Source organism: Mangifera indica, unplaced genomic scaffold (genome assembly GCF_011075055.1).
Source record: "Mangifera indica cultivar Alphonso unplaced genomic scaffold, CATAS_Mindica_2.1 Un_0049, whole genome shotgun sequence".
Classification (NCBI taxonomy): Eukaryota; Viridiplantae; Streptophyta; class Magnoliopsida; order Sapindales; family Anacardiaceae; genus Mangifera; species Mangifera indica.
Genome location: NW_025401141.1, coordinates 1 through 22,960, shown reverse-complemented (window position 1 = coordinate 22,960; position 22,960 = coordinate 1). Strand labels below are relative to the sequence as shown.

At 33.7% G+C, this 22,960-nt stretch overlaps 4 protein-coding genes across 9 annotated transcripts; 3 read left to right on the top strand and 1 right to left on the bottom strand.

Moving 5' to 3' along the window:
• Positions 1-2,311: 2,311 nt before the first annotated feature.
• Positions 2,312-3,645, top strand: LOC123206767 (ethylene-responsive transcription factor RAP2-3-like). Its single transcript, XM_044624003.1, has 2 exons — positions 2,312-2,560; positions 2,794-3,645. Exons 1-2 carry the CDS (start codon positions 2,398-2,400, stop codon positions 3,405-3,407), a joined length of 777 nt encoding a protein of 258 aa, XP_044479938.1. The 5' UTR covers positions 2,312-2,397; the 3' UTR covers positions 3,408-3,645.
• A 5,838-nt stretch (positions 3,646-9,483) lies between these two features.
• Positions 9,484-10,127, bottom strand: LOC123206768. Its single transcript, XM_044624004.1, has one exon. The coding sequence runs from the start codon at positions 9,992-9,994 to the stop codon at positions 9,500-9,502; it is 495 nt and encodes a 164-aa protein (XP_044479939.1). The 5' UTR covers positions 9,995-10,127; the 3' UTR covers positions 9,484-9,499.
• A 1,640-nt stretch (positions 10,128-11,767) lies between these two features.
• On the top strand, positions 11,768-13,717 carry LOC123206773 (60S ribosomal protein L19-1). The gene is made up of 5 exons (XM_044624011.1): positions 11,768-11,962; positions 12,516-12,638; positions 12,777-13,090; positions 13,359-13,399; positions 13,484-13,717. The coding sequence occupies exons 1-5, from the start codon at positions 11,851-11,853 to the stop codon at positions 13,506-13,508; spliced, it is 615 nt and encodes a 204-aa protein (XP_044479946.1). The 5' UTR covers positions 11,768-11,850; the 3' UTR covers positions 13,509-13,717.
• Positions 13,718-15,375: 1,658 nt separating this feature from the next.
• Positions 15,376-22,834, top strand: LOC123206765 (phospholipase D zeta 1-like). 6 transcript variants are annotated; one of them, XM_044623997.1, is made up of 16 exons: positions 15,401-15,827; positions 16,013-16,114; positions 16,244-16,359; positions 16,447-16,588; positions 17,247-17,417; positions 17,661-17,834; positions 18,613-18,855; positions 18,956-19,072; positions 19,508-19,647; positions 19,744-19,893; positions 20,454-20,610; positions 20,705-20,909; positions 20,997-21,199; positions 21,846-21,956; positions 22,238-22,384; positions 22,465-22,834. In XM_044623997.1, the coding sequence occupies exons 1-16, from the start codon at positions 15,603-15,605 to the stop codon at positions 22,660-22,662; spliced, it is 2,601 nt and encodes an 866-aa protein (XP_044479932.1). In that variant the 5' UTR covers positions 15,401-15,602; the 3' UTR covers positions 22,663-22,834. The 6 variants fall into 6 exon arrangements, 5 of the variants coding, with proteins under 5 accessions (XP_044479936.1, XP_044479931.1, XP_044479932.1 ...); XM_044623998.1 differs by having other exon boundaries at positions 15,402-15,827; positions 21,021-21,199; XM_044623999.1 differs by having other exon boundaries at positions 15,408-15,827; positions 21,072-21,199.
• The last annotated feature ends 126 nt before the right edge of the window (positions 22,835-22,960 follow it).

Genomic DNA, 22,960 nt, shown 5'->3' with positions numbered 1-22,960 from the left:
TAGTTTTATGAACAAATCGAGTATGGATCAATATAAATATTCAAATTTAAACTAGATCAAAGCAAATTTAAAGTTAATTATTTTTTAGTTGAGTTCAAACATCTATTAGTCAGACATTGAATTGATTCTATTAAATCTGAATCAATCTCAAATTAGGTCTTGTTTAGAGTCAAATATAACTTTAATGTAAAATATATGATATAAAAAAATTTAAATGTGTTTCAATTGAGTTAATGAGAAATCCCAACAATTAGATCATCCCCTTTACAGCTATTTCGACATTATGGGCTCTGAAGCTCCACCATTAGGATAGAAAGAGAAGGGGTGGAACTAGAATTCAATCTAATATGAGTTGTTTGAATTTGAATCTCAATGAATAAGTCAAATTCAAATTAAAGATTAAACTTTTTTTTTAAAATAAATTAAGTTTGAATTTGTTTAAATCTAATTTAAAATTGAATTAATTTCAAATTAAATTTAAGTTTTAGAAATTGATGCTTTTATATCCACCACGTCGTCTCCACCTGGGTTTTATTCAGGCTCAGCATATCTCACAATAGGGCAATGGAATAACTCTTCATAAGATCAGCCATTTAGCTAGTTTTGGCAGTAACCAGAGCCCACTTGATACCAAAAATACAATAGGCCAAAAGACTTCTTCTCACCAGGGTATAGTGAAAATTTAAGTGACTCTCTAATTTTTTTTTAAATCTAAATATTCACTCATAAATTAAATTTTATTTAAAAAACTTAGTTAAAATAAAGGATAAAATTGTTATTTACTAAAATATTTAAAAAATAAAAGTTTTATTATATTTTTACCTCTAGATTTAAAAATTTCATAATTTTCCCTCACCAAAAGTTTAAAAAACAATGATTTATCCCTTAGGGTTTCTTCCTTTCTCTTTGATGATGATTTGCCAACCTCCGACCACTAGCCATCCTCCCTCCTACCTTGTCTCTCCCTCCTAGTACTTTCTCTTGCCAATCGTTTTTGATCGAGACTCAAACGAAGACAATATGTTTTTGTTTTAGACAAAGACCAGTTATTTGAGACAAAAACGATTTTTTTGTCTCATCTTGGCCTATGAGGATTGGCAAGGTAAAGGAGAGACCAAGAGGAAAAAATAAGGCTGGAGAAAAAATGGCTGACAGTCAAAGGTTAACGAATCATTCTTAAAGAGAAAAGAAAAAATTCTAAAGAGTAAATTATAATATTTTTTAACTTAGAGATAAAAATATAGTAAAATTTTAATTTTTTAAATTTTTTAATAAATAATATTTTTATGTTTTACTCTAATTAAATTTATTAACGAGATTTAATTCATAGATAACTATTCAAATTTTTTAAAATTAAAGAGATTTATATTACCGTAGGTGGGAACTAACTCTTTTCATCGTACCTTCGTATGATTAGCCATTTTGCCAGTTTTGGCAATAGCCAGAGCCCACTTGATACCAAAAATACAATGTGATTGTATCACTCATTAGATAGGTCAATGGCTTTATCGAAGTGATGTCCTCAATTTTGATCAATTATTAAAATACCACTCAAACTGCCCCACCCTTCCGTTTGGGTGTCTAGATGCCCCGATCATCTACGTGACAACAAAAGCTCTTCACACCCTTCGTTTGGGTGTCTAGATGCCCTGATCATCAACGTGACAACAAAAGCTCTTCACGACACACTTACAGTCCCGTCATTTCCTCCGCCATTCACCATTCGCCACGTCACCAATTCACCACCCACTTGTCTTTATAAACACCACCTCGGCCCCACTTTCACTTGCTTCAAATTCCCCCATGATCGCACGGTCATATTTCCTTTTTTATTTTGCGGTCCTGGTCCTGGCTTTTGCGTTGATTCAACTTCACTGGTCTTCTCTCAACCGTCTGATCATCATAATCATAACAAAAACAAAATAAAATTTATTTAAAAAAATAAATACATATTTATATATATTATTATATAATTTAATAATTTTAAATAATAAAAAAAATAATATTTGATTATATATATAAAAAATAATATTATGTGTATTTATTTTTGATATATAATTTATATACATAGATAAAATATTATCATATAATTAGATATTTTTTATTATATGATAACATATATTTTAAAATTATTTAATTATATAATAACATATTATTATATATATAAATTATATACTAAAAATAAATACATATAATATTACTAGTCTATAAATATACGTACTTTCGATAAGTCGATACAAAATAAAAATCTATTTGTCTGTTTATGAGGCTCATTAAAACAGAAACCGTCCCTGGCTGACGCTATAAATTTATTACTCCACCACTATATAATACAGTACAATACAATTCTCTCTTCTCTCTCTTTGCTTTCTCTGAAAGTATCACACACCGAACAAGATGTGCGGCGGTGCCATTATTTCCGATTTCGTTGAGTTGAAGCGTGGCCGGAAATTGACCGCGGAAGACTTGTGGTCGGAGCTTGACACCATTTCTGACCTCTTGGGCTTGGACTACGCTAAGCAGTTTGAATCTCAACAAAAACCAGGCGAACTTCAGAAAGGTGAAGTTTTTTCTTCTTTTCTCATCTGGGTATATCTAAAGGTTCGATCTTGATCGTCTAGAAATGTCTGTTTATTTGGGTTTTTACCTTTTTTAGAAAGTTGACAGTTGCAGTTAATGCCCTTTAATGGATATGGCAGAGCTGCTAGGATATAATACGAGATCTAACTAAGTGTTTCATATTTTAATCTCTGAAAAGATTATAATTTTTATAATTTTTGTTTCAATTTATAGAGGGGAATGGAAAAGGTGAAAAGAAGAAGCAGGTGGAAGGTAAAGCTAAGACTCAACGAACTCGGAAGAACGTTTACAGAGGAATAAGGCAGCGGCCATGGGGGAAGTGGGCGGCTGAAATTAGAGATCCTCACAAGGGTGTCCGAGTCTGGCTCGGTACTTACAACACAGCCGAAGAAGCCGCCAGAGCCTACGACGAAGCCGCCAAGCGCATACGTGGAGATAAAGCCAAGCTCAACTTTGCTGAACCACCAGCACCTCCGCCTACTCCACCACCTCCGCCTACTCCACCACCTCAAGACGAACCTCCGTCTAAAAAGCGCTGCTGCATATCCCCACCCGAGTTGACTCAGCCGAGTTTACCATCACCCTACGCGGATTTCGGGTTTGAAAACGAGTTTTATCATCAACCCAATGAAGTTGGGCGGAATAACAACGAGCTGGAGCTGAAAGAGCAAATCTCCAGCTTGGAGACGTTCCTGGGGCTGGATCCAACGACTCAGCAGCTGAACGGAAACGGCGACTGTTACTCGGCTGATTTATGGATGCTGGATGACGTGGTGGCGCCTGTTTATCAGCAGAATATTGATCGTGATCACCTCTTAATGTACTGATTATATGGTTCTTCTGTTGGTGTTTCAGTTTCATGCTTTAATATATGTTGAGTTCATCATCTGTGCATTGTAAATAGGAGATAAATAAGCAGAGACAAAATAGCTATGGCTTCTTGCTGCAGCTTCATTGCCTGCAGAAAAAGAAGCATAATGCATGGTTGTTTTCAAATTTGTCGGTGCATGTATTAAGATCTTCGTCTTTATTTCTGAGATTGATTTCAAGCCTTCTTTTCAAATATTTCTGAACCCAGCTGAGATTACTTTTTTGTCATCTTATGAAGATTTCATTTTATTATACGAAGCCTTTGACATCAACGGAAGATTATTGTATCTGATAGACCGTCGGTATATTAGTGCAGCGATCAGCATCAATCACCATAGATTGCCGGCCATTGAACTTATATATATCAGTAAATCCTACCTGCAACTCGTCCTGTTCTTATTACCATACAAATTGCATAAAGGGTTTTGCCATATTATATTGTGCATCTTTTGATGATTGATGTTATTGGAGCTTTCGATATTCAGTTTTGCTTATTATACAGGAAAGATAGCTGTTTTCATCATCTATTATTCACATCAGATCGAGAATTTAAGATGATTACAAAAAGATTGAGGGAAACACAAATAAGAAAAAACCAATATTTTCGAAACCAAACAATTATATTGTTCCGATCTAATTAGGTCAAACCCAATTTTCACTTGATCTAATCTAATTCTAAAAACAATTTTTAAACAAATTAAAACTGTTTTTGTTAATGAATGATAATCCAATTTATTAGAGCGATTGATCTGATTTAATCAAACATTTAAAACTATGAAAAAGTTTTATATACAAGAAAAATAAATTTTTACGATAATGTAATTATTATACATTCATTTTTGTGTTACGAAGGTAAAAACTAATGAATATTGTTCAAAATCTATATTCCAGATAAACAATTATAGTATTTTTAAGATATAAAGTGTAAGATATATGATTTAGATTCTATATCGAAAATATGAAATTCTAGTAAGGTTAATATTGTGCTTTCAATCTCAACCGTTGTATTTTGAAATGTGGGTTCCTCAAAATTCATGTCATATATATCATTTGGGTTTTTATCGTCATCACATCTTTTAAATATAATCATATGATATACATGATAGTATGTTAAAAATTCAAATATAAAATATAAGACTTGAATGTTAAATAAGAAAGTATTATACAACAGTAAATATATCCAAGTTTGCTTGCAGGTTCTACTAATTTTAGGCACAGGAGAAGGTAAAACCTTTGAAAATAACTTGCTACCATAATGCATGCACTGAGAAAAAGGTGAATAATTGAAGTCCAAGATCAAGAGCTATCAGTGGATGACTCCATTGACGACTGTGAGTAGCTAGTTTTCTAATAAAACCTAAACAATTGACTCTGTTGTTCAAACTTCATGACTCTCTTTATCTGGGCTGTCCCATTTTTCTGATTATGTGTGTCACTGCTTGCGCATCTACTTACCGACGTTGAAACAACACAGATTTAACCGAGCTTTGACCGGTCAAAGGTTAATCTAGGTCTACACTGATTCGATAGATTAATCCGATTAATGATATCAATATAACATCAATCTACTACTAAATTAAAATCCAAATAACGATATTACATAGATAAAAGAAAACATAAATCCAGATTCAAATTTAACAGTTCAACCATATATATATACTCCCTGGTCAAGGTTTGACAAGAAAATTATTATAATCTTTTTCAAATTACAACATTAATCTATCACTCGATGCCTCAAAGTCAGAAACCCAAGAAAATCAAGTGTAGAAGAGACCTCGCAATCATCACACTTGCCCATAGCCCATTCATAAACATGTCTAAATTTTCTCGGCATATTTCCTCGCCACTTTTCTTGTTTTGACTTTAACTCGCTATAGCATTTTCATAGGGGTTGAAACTTGCAAACTACTTTAAGAATCGTGATTCATTTGAAGACCCAAAATATGAAACTCAAATACTAGCTTAAGGGCTAGTTTACGGGGTAAGCAAGCATCGACTTACAGACTATATCTATCTAGGTTCGATTTTCTTGGGGTTGTGTTGTGTGGATTTTCCTCCGCATGAATACATACGTAAATAAATAAATAAATAGAATATAATTAAAACTATTCTTCTGTCATTCTTAAAATATTGATCTATACATGACTTCATTGTATTTCCATTAAAGAACTATCTGAAACAATTACCGACAGATAAAACGCTAACGATTTCTTATGAAGAGGAAAAACCAACATGTATATACTAACAAAAAGTACATTGAATTATAAATGTAATAAAGTAATACTATGTGTACTTAACCTAAACACCTACCGATCATCAATTTTTTGTACAAAATTTCAATTAACATTAAAAGTAAAATTATCATTTAGTAAAAAAATTAAAGTTTCATCACAAATTTCTCCCTTATATTTAAAAACTTGCATTTTACCCTTAACCCAAGGTTTGAAAAGTGGCAAAAACCCCCCTTAGGGTTTGTTTCTCTTCTTTCGGCGTTGATTTCTCCTTTGCCGGCCTTCGGCCGCCCTCCTTTCCCCCTTATCTCTCCTCCAGTCTCTCTCCCTAGCCTCTCCAGCCGTCTTCAACCAGAGACGAAGACAAGCGGTCTTCGTCTGGACGAAAATGATCCGTCTTCGTCTAGACGAAGACGATCGGTCTTCGTCTGAAACGAAGACACATTGTCTTCGTTTCAAATGAAGACTGCTCATCTTCGTCTAAGTTATTTCCGACCGAAGAAGGTTTTGGTCGGAGAATAAGTCTTGTGACCTTATATTATTGAGTATTATTTTATTTTTAATTTAAAATTATCTAATTATTTGATGACAGATATTAAATATATATATTTTTTTGTATATTTAAAATAATATATATAATTTTATTATTTAAAATATCATGACGAATAATTAAAATTGTCATGAGTTTACCTTCATACTTGATGGAGAGAAAGTGTTTTACTCGTATAGTGTTGTAAATTGCGTGTGAATAACACGGTTTGATCGTTGCATGTAACTAATTGTCTCATTCTCGTGAAGTTATTTAAGAAGGAATCCAATCAAACAAAATAGATATAGTGGACAAAATGTCAGAAATTGGGGTAAAGTGATTGTAACTTGTATAGGCGAATAAATAAAGAAAACCATAGATAGAGCAGTGTCAAAATCTGCCAAGATCTTATTTGATTGAAACAGATCAATACAAATGGATACTTCTTTTTCTTTTTTAGTAGTGTGGAATACTCAATCAGAAATTATGACAAAACAGAACACGCAATAACCATAGACTGTTTGAATTAATATTAAAATTGACACAAGAAGACATTAGCAAGAATTCAAATATCACAAAGTACTAGGAGTCAAATCGAATTCATAAGTTGGTGAGACACCAGACGGAATATTTGACAATTTGGATTCTCACCCAAGGGGAAGGTTCATGAACCAAATTCCAGGTGGGGACCTTCACAACAACATTTGGAATTGGAGATTAAAAAACAATTAACGACACAAGCAAAGCTAAGCAATCAATTATAAATTATACTTTAAATTAGGTTCATCTTCCCTGGCACATTACCATTATGAATTCTCCGTTTTGGCAGTTAATCGGGTCAAGCTCATATTATTAGAAACTGAAAGCAAACCAAAGCCCACATGTGAAACTGGGTTAAAATCGAATTGGTTTAATCTCGAAATAATTTGTTTTCAAATCAAACTAAAAAATTTGGTTTATAAGATAAGAAAAAATAATTTAATTTAATTCAAATTTAACTCATAATTTTATTTAAATTATATTAAATAATTATCAAAATAATATTATTTATCAATTATTAGATAAAACAATACCATCTTTTTAATAAATCATATGCTTGAACTACAACTAAGCCACGGATTTAAGTTATAAATTTAAATTAAATTTGTACCAAACCAAACTAAACTATTTTTCATTTAAACTAAATTCAAACTATTATTAATTTTAATTTATTAAAATTAAATTAAACTATTTTTATTCTAATTGACCTCAAGACAACAAATGTTCTGACTCGATTCAGTCAATCCACCTCCCACTTGGTATTTCTTTTTCAGTACTGATATAAAAAATTAAAACACCAATCATAGATTCATGCATTAAGGAACGGATAGATTCACTTAACATGGAAGCTTCCCCTTCACACTAAAGGATATTTCTCAGCCTCATTATAATTCCTTGTTGTCCTTGAAATATTAAAGAATTGCAAGTTGCAACAACAGACAACGATTGTGCCCCAGACGCCTGTCTGCCATTACAACTGAATTATCTATCTATTCTATTTCAATGCACCCAGAAGGCTCATCGATATTTCATGTGTAACAAAATATTGGGGCTGGACCGGACACTTTCTTTACTCAAGATATAGTTTGGGTAGTGTCAACCCGAACTGAAGCCATTAACAGATCAGGACTAGAAAAGCAAATTCATGGCATAACAATTTTGCCAAGCCAATTGGACTTACATGCTTATCTGACACATATACAGAACTCTAATCTGCTTATATCCTTATGGAAAATTCAATTCATACTAATTTGCAGCTACAAGCACAATGAATCCCAAATAAATTCACTTTTAAAAGTTTCAGTGATAATAACTGTTTCTGGTCAATTTTCATACTACTTCAGGTCAAGGCAGAACCAATGGATAGCCAGGTAATGCATACTGTAGCCTATTCTCATATCATGTTTCACTCTCAAGATCATCCATGAACTATCTACCTACTGTTAATCAGAAGATTTGCCTCTCTACTACTTCCAAATAACCATAACAGCATAGTAAATGTGCAATTTAACATGCCCCCTGGGACCATAACTGGACTCGCTACATGCTCAATTGAATCATGTCAAACTTCAAATCACGAAGGTAAAATAATAGTATGCCCTTAAATTTGTCACAGAACCTAATGTAGTAGAAAATAAAACTGATGAATGAAGCCTCCAATGAAACAAAAAGTAAAAAAACTAGTAAACTCGTTTCACTTTGCTAACATAAAATTCCACAGGAAAGAAATCAACTATTTAATCTAATCCAAAAAAGAAGAGAGCACCCCTTCATGATTAAAGTGTAGTACACAATCATCAACTAACGCACAAATTAATTAATCAAGGAAGAAAAGTAAAAGGAAGACATAGAACCATTAGAAGATACAAGTACAAAAAAGTACAAAACACACAAATGATAAGAAAAGTCAAAAGTATATTCAAAGAACAATGATAAAAGTAAACCAGGCAAAATAACAAAGGAGAAACTAAGATGCCATTAAGTTGCCAATTCATGTGCATGAGAATGGGGATGCAAGTAGGCACCTGCATGTAAATAGAAGAAAGTAGAGAGAACAAGAGAGTAGCAGGACATCAATGCAATGGGTAAGAGCCTGGTAAAAAGCTGTAATTCATACAAGTACTGCATTTCCGAGAAAAAAACGCAAGTCAGAGTAGTTCAAAAATGAATAATTGATTATGTTTGTATATGCGGCTTTTAGTCATAAGAACAAAGGGGCATAACCTAATAAAGAGTGGCAGATAAACTCCTTCAAAAAAAAAAATAAAACCTCCAGCTTGACAAAACAAAACCACACAATAATAATCATTCAACAAACTAGATACAGCTTTAACATAACGAACATCTCATTGTCTAGTTACAGAAGCTCTAATGTTCTATGTCATACTTCAATGCAACATTCTCAAATAAACAATTACTTCCTGTCTGAAAGTTCCACAATTCCACATTCAAATGGTCCTTTAGCTAACAAAATGTCCATGAGCCCGCAAGATTAAAACTCAAATTAACTAATCAAGACCTCTATTTATTTCTAATAAAACATAATACACCTAAGATCATACTAATCCATGACCACGAACAATAATTTAACGATCAAAGTACTTATAAATCGATGTATAGAATCGATTATAATATATACAATATGTACAATTAACTGTGCAATAAAAAATATATAGACAGAGCGTTCGTAACTATCCAATTAAATACATAAACGATTGCAAATTTAAAAAAAAAAAAAAATGAAGTCAGTCTAATGGGAACCTTGTCTCTCCCCATCAGCCACGATCCTCACCACCTTCTTGAATGCGAAATGCACGCAATTCGATAACGCAATCCAGTAAATCACCTCATAAACAAAATCAAACGCGAAATCATTCGACGACCACCGCGATGACTCATCCCAATTTTGCCCTCCAAATCCGTCAAAGTTCCACCCCCTCCCACCATAACCACCCCCACCAAACGTTCCATCATCGTTACCACCACCGAAAATTCCGTCGCCTTCGCTGCTGTCCTCCGAATCATCGCCGCCGCTGCACGATTTCCTCCTCGTCCTCCGCTTCTTGCAGAGCAGTGTTCGACGGGCTGTTCTGTGCAAACTGGATTTAACAGGCGGCGGCGCCACGGCGTCCATCGGGAGAATCGCCGCAGAGAGTAAATAGGGCTGGCGTAGAATGAATTTCGCTAAGCCTAGGGTTTGCGATGTGGCAAGTGAAACGGTGTCGGACAGAAGAGCAATGTCCATGAAGATCAAGAGAATTAGATTAGCAAACAAGAATGTTAGGGTTTGTCTGACAAAGGAACATAAATTTTCCGCGTTGAAATCGAATTCCTCTCTGAATACGCAACGCAAGGTGTTAGGTGTTTTCAGTCCCGTGGCGTGTTTGGTATGACGTGTCGTTTGTGTTTGGCGGGTGTGGTCAGTGATGCACGCGCGTGGTCTGTGTGCACGCGCCTCGAATCTCGTTGAAAGCTTAAACCATTGAATTGTTGCTGGGCCGGGCCTCGAGTGAAAAAAATTCTCCAGGTTAATCGGGCTCTGGACTCAGGGTTCTGCAATATGATTTCACACCGGCACGGCTGGGCTTAAATTTGACCTGAAACCCGGCCGTAGTTGCATTATAAAATATTTTATATTTAAGTGAAAAAAAAATCTTACAACACCATAAATCAAACCTCGTCTCCACAAAACATGTAAAATATGATCGTCATGAACGGGATATTAAGACAAAACTAGTTGAATTGCTCGTTACTTTTAAAATGTTAAGACATTTTAAACTATAAAATCATAACGAATTATATATTTAAGATAAATAATATTTTGACAGTTATATATTTAAAGTGAACAATACCTTCACATTTGGTAGGATTATTTGACAAAAAAATTATGGTTCACAATTTTTTTAAAAATGAACTAATTTAAATAAATACTTAAAAACAATTTTCAAATTAAATTTAAATTAATTTACATATTTAAGTTTAAATTATATTTGATCAAAACTAAAGTAAAATTATGTTAAATTAAATTCGAATTAATCTTTAACTAAATTTTATTTAAACTTTTTCAAATCAAATTCAACCCTATTTAAATTCACTTCGACTAACATCTTTAGACTTCATATATAAATAAAAACTTTCATTCTTTGATGCAACAACTACTGAGATTCACAATTTTTATGAATTCTTTTGATATTATTGAAAATTTTTTATTGAATATTATGAGCTCTTATCAAGCATCAAAATTGTGATATTTCCACCCAAGGTTAAATGATTTAATGATTCTAATTTTTAAATTTGAAAAAAATAATTTTCCACCCATATGTTAAAATAATGTTTTTTTGAAAAAAAATTGTTAAAAATACAATAACACCTTCAAATTAAATAATATTTTAACTTAAAATTATGTTAAATAATTTTTTTACCTTTAATTTATATTAAATTTAATTAAAAATAATAAAAACATTTATTTGTACAAGTTTAAATATAGTATATACAAGGGCGAACTTAATATTTGAAAACATTTGGAATGTTGATGAAAATTTTGAGAGGGTTTTGGAAATTAAAAAAAAATAAATATTTTTAAAATTTTAAAATATTATTTAATAATTTAAAAAATGATAATAACACAATTCATAATTCAGTATAAGAAAGTATTTTTATAATATTTTAAGTATTGAGAATAAAATAATAGGTTAATTATATCATTATTATAATATTTAAATAAAAATATATTAATAACTGTTAAAATTAACGATTGATTTTAACATATGGGTGGAAAAATAATTTTTTCAACTTAAATTATAAAAATTAAACATTTTGTCAAATCTTGTGTGGGATATGGTGATTTGGCGGTTTGAAATATGATGGGCCAAACCTAACATTAAAAAGGCCCGAGATCAATACCAATCCACAATTGACACTTGGTGGGTCTCGTGTAGCTCTCGTCCAGCAATTGGCCCACTAAATGTTACCGCTTCAAAACCCTAACCCTGACAAATAGCTTCCCCATCATATAAAAGCCTCCTAACACTACTCAGGCAAAAACTCTTTCGCCACTCATCGAGATTGGAGAGGGAGAGGGAGAGAGAGAGAGGAAAGAAGATGGTATCGTTGAAGCTCCAGAAACGTCTCGCCGCTAGCGTCCTCAAATGCGGACGTGGCAAGGTCTGGCTCGACCCTAATGAGGTCAACGAAATCTCTATGGCCAACTCCAGTAAGTTCTTTTATTTGTCTCTCTAAATCTATCGAAGCTATTATGTAGAGTAGATCTAGGAGCTTAATTGATTTTATGCCGGTTTGAGGGGATCCTGCTCATGTTATGTCTTGGATGGTGCAAGCGATGATTCTGTTTTGCGTTGAGGTTCATAGCGTACTGAGAATTTAATTTTCGACAGTTAATGTTAGAAAATGGAAAGATTAAGAGTCTTTTTCTTAGCTATTTTTTGTTGACTGTTTGATATTGTATTGCTTGTTTATTGAAATAAGATATGAAGACTGTATGGTAATTAATCTGAAAGTGTTTGTTCTTAAACTACTGTGGAAATGAGATAGGTTAATTCATGTTGAGTTACTCTTAACACTTTGTTGAAAAATTTAATCAAAGTTCGTATGCAGGTTAATTCAGATTGATAATGACTGGAATTCACTGTTATTGGTTTCACTTTTGATGTTTTATAGTTAGATTATCAAGAGATATATCCTAGTTTTATTGTTATATATGGCTTTGATTATCTATTTGTTTAATGTTTGCTGGTTACCAAGTGCAGGGCAAAACGTCAGGAAACTGGTGAAGGATGGTTTCATCATCAGGAAGCCAACAAAGATCCACTCTCGTTCTCGAGCTCGCAGAATGAAGGAGGCCAAAAGGAAAGGGCGTCACTCTGGATATGGTATGCATGAATAATAATTATTTTTGCAATCATTGGGCTTTTCTTGAATTGAACTTTTTTGAGTTTGGTGTATATTTCTTCTAAGTGATTTGGTGGCTTTCTCTGTCTATGTTATAACACATTTTTTAATGTTTTCAGGTAAGCGCAAGGGTACTAGGGAGGCCAGACTGCCTACAAAAGTCCTCTGGATGAGGAGAATGCGTGTTCTGAGACGTCTGCTCCGGAAGTACAGGGAGTCAAAGAAGATTGACAAGCACATGTACCATGATATGTACATGAAGGTTAAAGGTAATGTTTTCAAAAACAAGCGTGTCCTCATGGAGAGTATCCACAAATCGAAGGCTGAGAAGGCCAGAGAAAAAACACTTTCTGACCAATTTGAGGCCAAGCGTGCTAAGAACAAGGCAAGCAGGGAGAGAAAGATTGCCAGGAGAGAGGAGCGTCTAGCCCAGGTGATTGCTAGTTTATTTAAAACTGTTACTTTTCTGAGTGCAATTTGTTATCAAGTATCTGGAATATTCTTGTTAGGAGAACTTGGTGCCTGGATTTCTAGTCATCGTTGATACTTATAATTATTACCTTAAAACATTTCATGGTTTAAATTGTTTGTGAAGGGTCAATTGGCAGTGTCAGCAAAAGTTGAATTTTAGGAATTGTCATCATTTGATCATTTGTGTTTTTATTTGACATGCCGGTCAATTTCGTTTTTTGATATTTCAGGGCCCTGGAGAGAAGGCAGCACCCGCACCTCAGCCAGCTGAGTAAGAAACTTGATATTCGATTTTTCTTGTCTTATTTATCTATATGCAACAGAACTAATTGAAAACTTTCTGGAATTTTTGTAGGGGAGCTAAGAAAGCCAAGAAGTGAATGATCAATGAGGACGTGTTAGTGAAATGAGAAGATCTATAACTGGTATATGTCAATGATTTTGGTTTTCTAAGTAGGAACTCGTTTCCGAGTTATCTTGTTTTATGACTAATTTTTTATTTATGAAGCCCCTGAATTTTGAAACCATATGAACTGTAGTTTCCTTTTGTTATATGTTGAATCATGAATGATGAACGTTTTTTGCATGAGTTGGTTGTTAGATGCGATAATTGCAATACATATGGCTGTTAAAAGCCATACAGAAGATGATTGCATTGTTATACCATTTTACTCTCTGGTATACTTATTTATGGATTGTCAAGAATCGTTGACATAAAACTATTTATCCAGATCTGTTAAGAAAATGGAATTTTTATCGCTACCGTTTTCAAAGCCTAATAAAAGAAACCTAACAATTGGGCTAAAGGAAGTAAGGTGGGGTTCTAATGAAGTATTTCTAACTATAGAGTGCCTTACCCGGAAGAAGACAGTCCTGCAGAAAACACGATACGATAAACAGAGTATTACACACCAAACCAAGAGTTGGAAGCCAAGTCGCTGACTGAAGAACAGCCGACTCGGCAACAACTGAGGTCCGGTTTGGCCGTATTCTAAATTTTTACGCCGTTGCCACTTATGAGGCTGAAGGACTTATTTCCATCCGAGTATTTATGCGATTTGAAAGTCTTATTCACAGAGTTTTAACATTCATTTATAACTTATTAATTTTAACCAAAAATCTTAACCGAAATAGTTAATTATAAGAATAAAATTATTATTTTATTATTAAATCTTAAAACTTTAAGAGGATATTTAGTTTGAGAAATATTTTATTACTAAAATTAGAGGATTACTAAGTATAAATTATTACTATGTTTGATAAAATTTAATAAATTGACCAAATATAAATAATTATTGTATTTAATTACGGATAATAAAAAATACAAATATATTATTTTACTTAAATATCTTTAGATATAATTATTCTAAAATATTTTTTTATATTATTTGAAAATAAAATTTTTTTTGTCCTAAAAAAATTAATAAATAAGGACATATTTATAATAAAATGAAGATTATCTTGATAATATTTTAATATATAAAGTAAATGTGGTAATCATATTATCTTTTATATTACTTGTCAAACGCACCCTAAGAGTTTATAGCATCCCCTCACCCATAGTTTGAAAAACAAATATTTTTCCTTGTTCAAAAATTTGAAAAATTCATTTTTTTCCCTAAAGTTTTTTCTTTATTCTCCAACAACGATTCATCTTTGTTTGAATGAAGAGAGTTCGTCTTTGTCTAATGAACTTACTGTGGTGGGAAGACCAGCAGATGGAGAAGAAGAAGCGAGGGTGATCGGTTGACAATGACAGTTGATTTTTATTACTGAAGAATCAAGAAAAAGTTTTAGGAGAAAAAGTAAAATTTTTAAATGTTTGGGTAAAAAAAATTGTTTGTTTTTTAAACTATGAGAGAAGAAGAGAATAATATAAATTCTTAGATTTTAGGATTTAATAATAAAATAACGATTTTATCTTCTATTTAAGTTAAGATTAACACCTTACGAGTACGTATTTTGGTTTTTAAAACTCTATAAATAAAGCTTTGAAAATGCATCAAAACTTGGGTGAGGATAAGTCCCTTGGCCCATTTCTGGTAAATTTTGCCTTGCCCACCACCATCGTTGCTTTTATCGTTTTTCTTGTGGAGCATGTGATCGTCAGTTTTGCTTGCTTGTTGTGGATAGTTAGCTAGATCCGAATTTGATTAAAGTGACCCGGTTTAAATACTAACCCGCCAGAAAATTGCGGTCAAATCAAATGGTAGAAGTTCAAAACATTCACCATGCAATATTAATTCAAAATGCCCCGTTTCTTGAGTTCCGGACTATCCACAACCGGTCAATTCAGTACTCTTTCAAACCTGAAGAAATTTTTGGATCCAAAAGGTCCCACTGGTCATCAATCACTATTCGTACTCAATTTTAAGAATCATCTCCTTTGATTCAAAGCTTTTTATTTATTTAAATTTACTATCAGAATTTAGAAGAACTGTCGACGAATATCATTCAGAGAACAAGAAAAAGAGATGGCCTCAGAACGGTTGATGTCAGATGGTGGGCCCCGGTATGTTCAAATGCGATCAGAGCCGGGGTCGTCTTTTTTTACGTCCTTCGGTTCGGGTCTCGAACCCGAGTCGTCGCGGATTTTCGATGAGTTGCCTGAGTCCACCATCGTTTCGGTTTCTAGACCCGAAGCCGGAGATATTTCCCCCATGCTTTTATCTTACACGATTGAATTTCAATACAAACAGGTGAGAAATGAGAATACGATATCTTTCTTTATGCAATACTTGACGTTGAATTGTGATGAACGAGTCGTGAATATAACTTGAATTATTGTTTTACTCGAATTGAATAATTGGATAATGTTTCGATGGTAAGCAATCATAGAAAATGAAAATCTGAGTTATGTACTTTTTGTGTTGTTATTCACCAGTTTAAATGGAGACTTGTAAAGAAAGCCACACATGTACTTTATTTACACTTTGCGTTGAAGAAACGTGCTTTTTTCGAGGAGATTCACGAGAAGCAAGAGCAGGTGTGTGTGAATACAGTGCTCGGCCTTTGTTTTTGCAATTATGAACTTCCATGTTTTGTTTCGAATCTGATTTTGTTTGGGAAGGAAGGTTTGGGCTTTGATGTGCTTTTTTGGAAAATTATATTAAAGGTTAAAGAATGGCTTCAAAATCTAGGAATAGGCGATCACATGGCAGAGATGCAAGATGATGATGATGGTGATGATGATGCTATCCATGTTCATAGTGATGAAACTGCTAAGAACAGGTGACCACGTGTTCTGACCTATTCTCATGGACATTAAACATAATCTTTGACGTTTGTTATAGTTTGAAAGCTGGGTTTTTTCTTCAGAGATGTTCCATCAAGTGCTGCGCTACCAGTCATTCGCCCAGCTTTAGGAAGACAGCATTCAATGTCGGACAGAGCCAAAGTTGCAATGCAACAATACTTGAATCACTTTCTGGGAAATGTAGATATTGTTAACTCCAGAGAGGTATGCTTCGGTGCTTCATCTTAATTTAAGCCACATTGTTTGAAACTTTGGTTAATTATTTTCATCTCTGTAATCAATTATCTTTTTTAGTTATGTATGTGTTCACGAGTGTTAGTTCTTGTGTCTTTTCTTTCTGTTTCACCATTATCTCTTGTATTGCCAAATGTATATGTGCGTTTCAACCCTTTTGGTTGTTATGAGGTCTACTATACTTCGAGATCAACCTCTCACTCTTATTCACTCTAGTTCTCAACAACCCCCTGGCATTTCCCTCTTTTTATCTATGAGTTATCAAAAAATTATAAAATCTGGCATCTTCTGCCTTTTTCTTTTAATGCAACTGCTAGTTTTTCGAAAGTTTTGCTTTGTAAACTTGTTAGTAACATGGTTTTCCATGGTTGAATGAGTTACTCAATTGATGATTTATATGTGCAAATGATTTTTGCATCATCTATAGCAATTATGAAGTACATGCAGTTGTGCTAGAACCTTTACGTCCTGTACATCTTCCAAATACTCATACTCAATGACTCTGAAGGCTTACAGGGAAATAGTCTATAAAATTGAGTGGCTCGATTTAGTTTTAGAATTTTCATGCACCGTTAGTCACTATGTGCTATAAATTCAAATCTTTTGTGCACCTCACATTCCTATATAGGTTTGCAAGTTTTTGAAGGTTTCAAAGTTGTCATTTGCACCAGAGTATGGCCCTAAGCTGAAAGAAGATTACGTGATGGTTAAGCATCTTCCAAAAATTTTGAATAACGATGATTCAGGAATATGCAACTGCTGTCCTTGGTTTAATTGTTGTAATGACAATTGGCAAAAGGTAATGAACTTTCATTCTTGAAGTTATGGATGTAATATTCAAGGCTATATATGTGAGACATTCAGTTTTTTTACTTCCTTTTTAATTTAATTCATGCCGCTTTATTTGGTATTAAAGTGAATGCTTTCATTTGAAAGTTTTCCTAATTATTGATAATTTTGGCACTTGGATTAAAACTTGATATAGTGCATTCAACTCCCATTTTGAGTATCTTTTTATTACCTTGCCTCGTCTATTTTACAGGTATGGGCTGTACTGAAACCTGGATTCTTGGCCTTGCTGGGAGATCCATTAGATACCAAACCTATAGATATAATTGTTTTCGATGTGCTACCATCCTCTGATGGGAATGGTGATGGTCGAGTATCATTAGCAACAGAAATTAAGGATCGTAATCCTCTACGCCATACATTTAAGGTAAACAGCACTCAAGTTGTTTATATTATGGAATTTATATTATTTTAGCTGGTAGTTTGCTTTCATTGATAGGTTATTATTCAATTCTACCTTCTGCATTCTTGTTTAAAATTTAAGTAACAATTTTTTTTAGTATAACTGATTCTTATTTGTACCTGAACATGGCAATTTCTAGACTGGGAATCTGCTGGGTACATGAGATGAAGAGATATCCATGAAACATAGAAGCTTAAAAGTTAATAATAGATTGTCTATCTGCTGATATAGGACAATCTATATAGTAAGCATTTTGTTTTTAGGCAAGATGATGCAGACTTCTCTCTATTTTTTTTTTTTTTTTTTCAGTCTAATTTACCTCATTAGCGATCTCACAATAAAGTTACTCTTTATTAAGGAATTTCTGGAGAAAACACTGAATGAAGCAACTGATGGGGAATTGTATTTGCTAAGACTGCTTCTGCTTTGAAATAAGGCTGAGCTCAGCCAAATTCAGTGGAAGTCTTTAGGTCTAGTTGGTGTCTAATTTTTCATTTCCACAAATTCAGTCATACCTAAACTTTTAGACTGAGATTTCAATATATACAGTTTTGTCCTCAGTATGCAAGTTCTATTGATTCTTTTTCTTGTATTAGTTCAAAGTCTTTTAGACCTGCATTCATCACTGTACTTTTAGGATCTACAAAAAATTATAAACAAATTAGTTGGCTGGTGAAATTTATATGTTTTGAAAAAATCCAGTGCAAATTAATCTCTAATGAGTAACTGAAAACTTTATAAGGTGGCTTGTGGCAACCGGAGCATTAGGTTAAGAACCAAGAATAGTGCTAAAGTTAAAGATTGGGTTGCTGCAATTAATGATGCTGGCCTTGGGCCTCCAGAGGGCTGGTGTCATCCTCATCGTTTTGGCTCTTTTGCTCCTCCTAGGGGTTTGACTGATGATGGAAGTCAGGCTCAATGGTTTGTAGATGGTAGAGCAGCCTTTGAAGCTATTGCTTCATCAATTGAGAATGCTAAATCAGAGGTAAGTCGCTTTCCCATTCCTAGGGCACAGAAATTTATGGTAGTCCACATATATTATCTATGTCATTGTTAAGTATATGATGATCCTAAGTTTCTTGCAGATTTTTATTTGTGGCTGGTGGCTGTGCCCAGAATTATATATGCGGCGTCCTTTTAATGTTAATGCTTCTTCAAGGCTTGATGCCTTGTTGGAAGACAAAGCAAAGAAAGGGGTTCAGGTATTCGTTTGTGATACTGTTTTAATGCCATTATTTTATCAAGATTGATGAAGTAACCATGTGCAATAATTTTTTCATTCTATACTCTTTATCTTATAGGCCAAACTGTGTGGTTTGACTGTGATTTGTTTCTATCAAGAGGAATTCTTTGGCTCTCTGTCACATTATTTCATCAGTGCTGCCATTGTCTTGACTTTTTGGAGGAATTAGTGACCACTCTAGGCTGTATATGATGCCTGTGGCATCTTATAGTGCGAATAGCATACTAGTGTTTAAACAAATATAACTTCTACTTTTCTTGATACGTAGTACTTTTGTGCTTTAATGTTGGTCAGTTCTTGATTCCAATTTTTTATATTTTACTGTTTTTTTTTTTAAATTTGCCTTGGCAACATGTCATTAAGCAGTATCAATAATGTTACCTTATGATTGCAGATCTATATTCTTCTCTACAAAGAGGTTGCTCTTGCTTTGAAAATAAACAGTGTGTACAGCAAGAGAAAGCTTTTAAACATTCATGAGAATGTGAGGGTACTGCGTTATCCGGATCACTTCTCTACTGGCGTTTACCTATGGTATGGATCTTTGAAAACCATTATAAGAGTTTTTTTAGATTTTTGTATTATACTGAATTTATTCTGTTTCTAATTTTCATGTTTGATTACATATAGGTCCCACCATGAAAAACTTGTCATTGTTGATTACCAGATTTGCTTTATTGGAGGACTGGACTTATGCTTTGGTCGTTATGACACATTTGAACACAAAGTAGGTGATAATCCTCCTCTGGTATGGCCTGGGAAGGACTATTATAACCCTAGGTATGTTCTCCTTGGCCAGACATCCTACTTTTAGAATGTTTACTGGCTTTTGTTCGAGAATTGCTTAAATAATATCAATGCTTTAGTCTCTGCGGTTACTCTTGGACTTGTATACATTGTTATTGTCCATATTTGTTTATAGCATTCTTTATCCTTGAGGTTGTACCATCTAGATGAAGAAATTTTCTGGATTATAACTCCTGCTGCTTTCCTGTTGGGGTCAAAGTGAACTACGTGATCATGTTTTAATTATACTTTGGTGGTAAAAACTTTCTTCTGCAGCAAATACCTAGTGGTTGGACATTTTGAAGTTTATATCAAGACAACCTTCATAACAGTTTGTGAACAACCATTAGGTTGTACATGCTATGGTAGGGATTAAAGACTTGTGTTTACAAGATGTTGGGGCCTAACTTTTCAAGGGTGCCAATGACCAGTTAGTTTGGTCTGAGTTCTTCTATTGTTTTGGGAAGGAAGTTTGGTTACGATTTTGAAGTTTGTTGGAAGATGGAATGGTGTTTAGTTGATATATATCATTAAAGTCAGTTCCATTCTGTCAGGGAATATGAACCCAATTCATGGGAAGATACAATGAAAGATGAATTGGATCGTGGAAAATACCCTCGCATGCCTTGGCTTGATGTCCATTGTGCCCTCTGGGGACCACCTTGTCGTGATGTGGCTAGGCACTTTGTTCAGCGCTGGAATTATGCTAAGGTACAAGTTTTAATTGAGTTAATATAGTTCTTCTGTGGAATTTATTGTAATTGGAAATTCTAATGCAGGAATGTTTAATTTTTTTTCTTTCCAGAGAAGTAAAGCTCCTCACGAGGAAACAATTCCACTACTCATGCCTCAGCATCATATGGTTATTCCACATTACATGGGAAGAAGCAGAGATGTGGAGATTCAACGTAACGATGGTGAAGACAATCCTGAAGGAATGAAAGAACAGGATTCCTTTTCCTCTAGGTCATCTTTTCAAGATATTCCGCTGCTGCTACCTCAAGATTCAGGTGGGTTGGATGGTTCTCATGGAGGCCCAAAATCCAATGGGATGGATATTAATACTACTAAAAGTGTTTCTTTCAAAATTGAACCAGTAACTATAGATACACCAATGATAGGCTTTGTAGATGACTCTAACTCCTCCCAGCCGCCTTTGAAACCATCTGTAGATGTATCGACACAGAAAAGAGACAAAATTTCAGATCCAGAGTGGTGGGAAACACAAGAACGTGGTGATCAATGTGGTTCCATGGATGAAAGGGGACAAGTAGGTCCACGTACTTCATGCCATTGTCAGGTGTGTTGTATAGGATGTGATATCTGAAGCTTTCTCGTTCTTGGCTAAATTTAAATCTCATATTTACTATGATATCATGGAATCTTCTAATTTAATATGCTGTTTACTTATTTTGAGCTTTTCTTGTAGTTTACCTTGTCTCCAGTTTTATCAAAATGGTCAACAACAATGCTTAAGTATTCTATTGATTAAAGGGTAACATAGTTTTTGAATCTTCAGGATTATTAAAATCTACCTCCATATATAAATTTAGGACCTATATGCTATGGTGAGTGGACAGAGTATTGTAGTTTATGTGTCTCTGGTTTGTCAAATTGGAACAGCTTTGTTCATTGTTTAAGATACGGCCCACTCTGGTGTCATATTGGTTGCAATAGACAAATTCTTTATATCAGGCCTCTGCATCCCTTCTAGCCCATTTAGGAATTTCTTTTGTGCTAGGTGATAATTAATCATTAGTTATGCAACAACTTAGCTGGAAGAGTTTTCTTGATTGATGTATCTATGTGCTCCTTTTTTTTTTTAAATTTTGACATGGAAATGTTATAATTGTTTGGTTTTCGCCACTTGTTTTCCACCTAAATTGTTTGAAATTATAAGTAAAATGTTGCATACTCTGCCATCAGTAAAGATTTGCAATTTTCAGATTTTAAGGAGTGTCAGTCAGTGGTCTGCTGGAACAAGCCAAACTGAAGAAAGCATTCACTGTGCTTATAAATCTCTCATTGAGAAGGCAGAGCACTTTATCTATATAGAGGTATATATTGGACATGCAATCTTTTACATGAAATAAAGTAAAGCAGTTTTGCTTTTTTAGCAGTTTCTGCATCAATGACTCAAAAGTATTTTACTCTTAAGGCAGCAGAGATTTTTGTTTGATAGAGTTTCGTATGTAAATTTACTTTGCCTTATATAGTAAATTACCTATCTGGTTTTTTTGGTCTTTAAATGTTGTAACTTGAGGACGCTTGCAGAATTTCTAATGTATAGTTTTCCTTATCCTGACTGTTCTTTAACTTTTTGGGCAATATTTCCCAGAATCAATTTTTCATATCAGGTCTTTCAGGGGATGAAATTATAAGGAATCGTGTTTTAGAAGCATTATACAGTCGTATTATGCGAGCATACAATGATAAGAAGTGCTTCAGGGTCATCATTGTCATACCACTGCTTCCAGGTTTTCAGGTTCTACTCCTTGCATGCATATCTTGAAATTTAGACTTGGTTTGAATATATATATTTGTACTAAATCCAAATTGTTGCAGGGTGGTGTTGATGATGGTGGTGCAGCATCTGTGAGAGCCATAATGCATTGGCAGTACCGAACAATTTGCAGAGGACAGAATTCAATATTGCATAACCTTTTTGAACTTCTTGGTCCAAAGACTCATGATTACATTTCTTTCTATGGTCTTAGGTCCTATGGTAGACTATTTGATGGTGGCCCAGTGGCCACCAGTTAGGTATTTTCTTTCATTGTTGCAATTTATTATATGCCTTTGTGATCATTTATCTTCCTGAAATAATTGTAAATTCTGGCAGCATTTCTTTACTGGAGTCTGGGGTGTCGTTGTACTTGTAATGTTTTAATGGTTGGATTGGCATACATGTATGAAAGCCAAAGTTTTTTTCTTTTTTTTTCAGGTGTATGTTCATAGTAAAATTATGATAATTGATGATTGTGTAGCCTTAATTGGATCAGCTAATATAAAAAGACAGGAGTTTGCTTGGTTCACAGATTCTGAGGTATTATGTTATTTT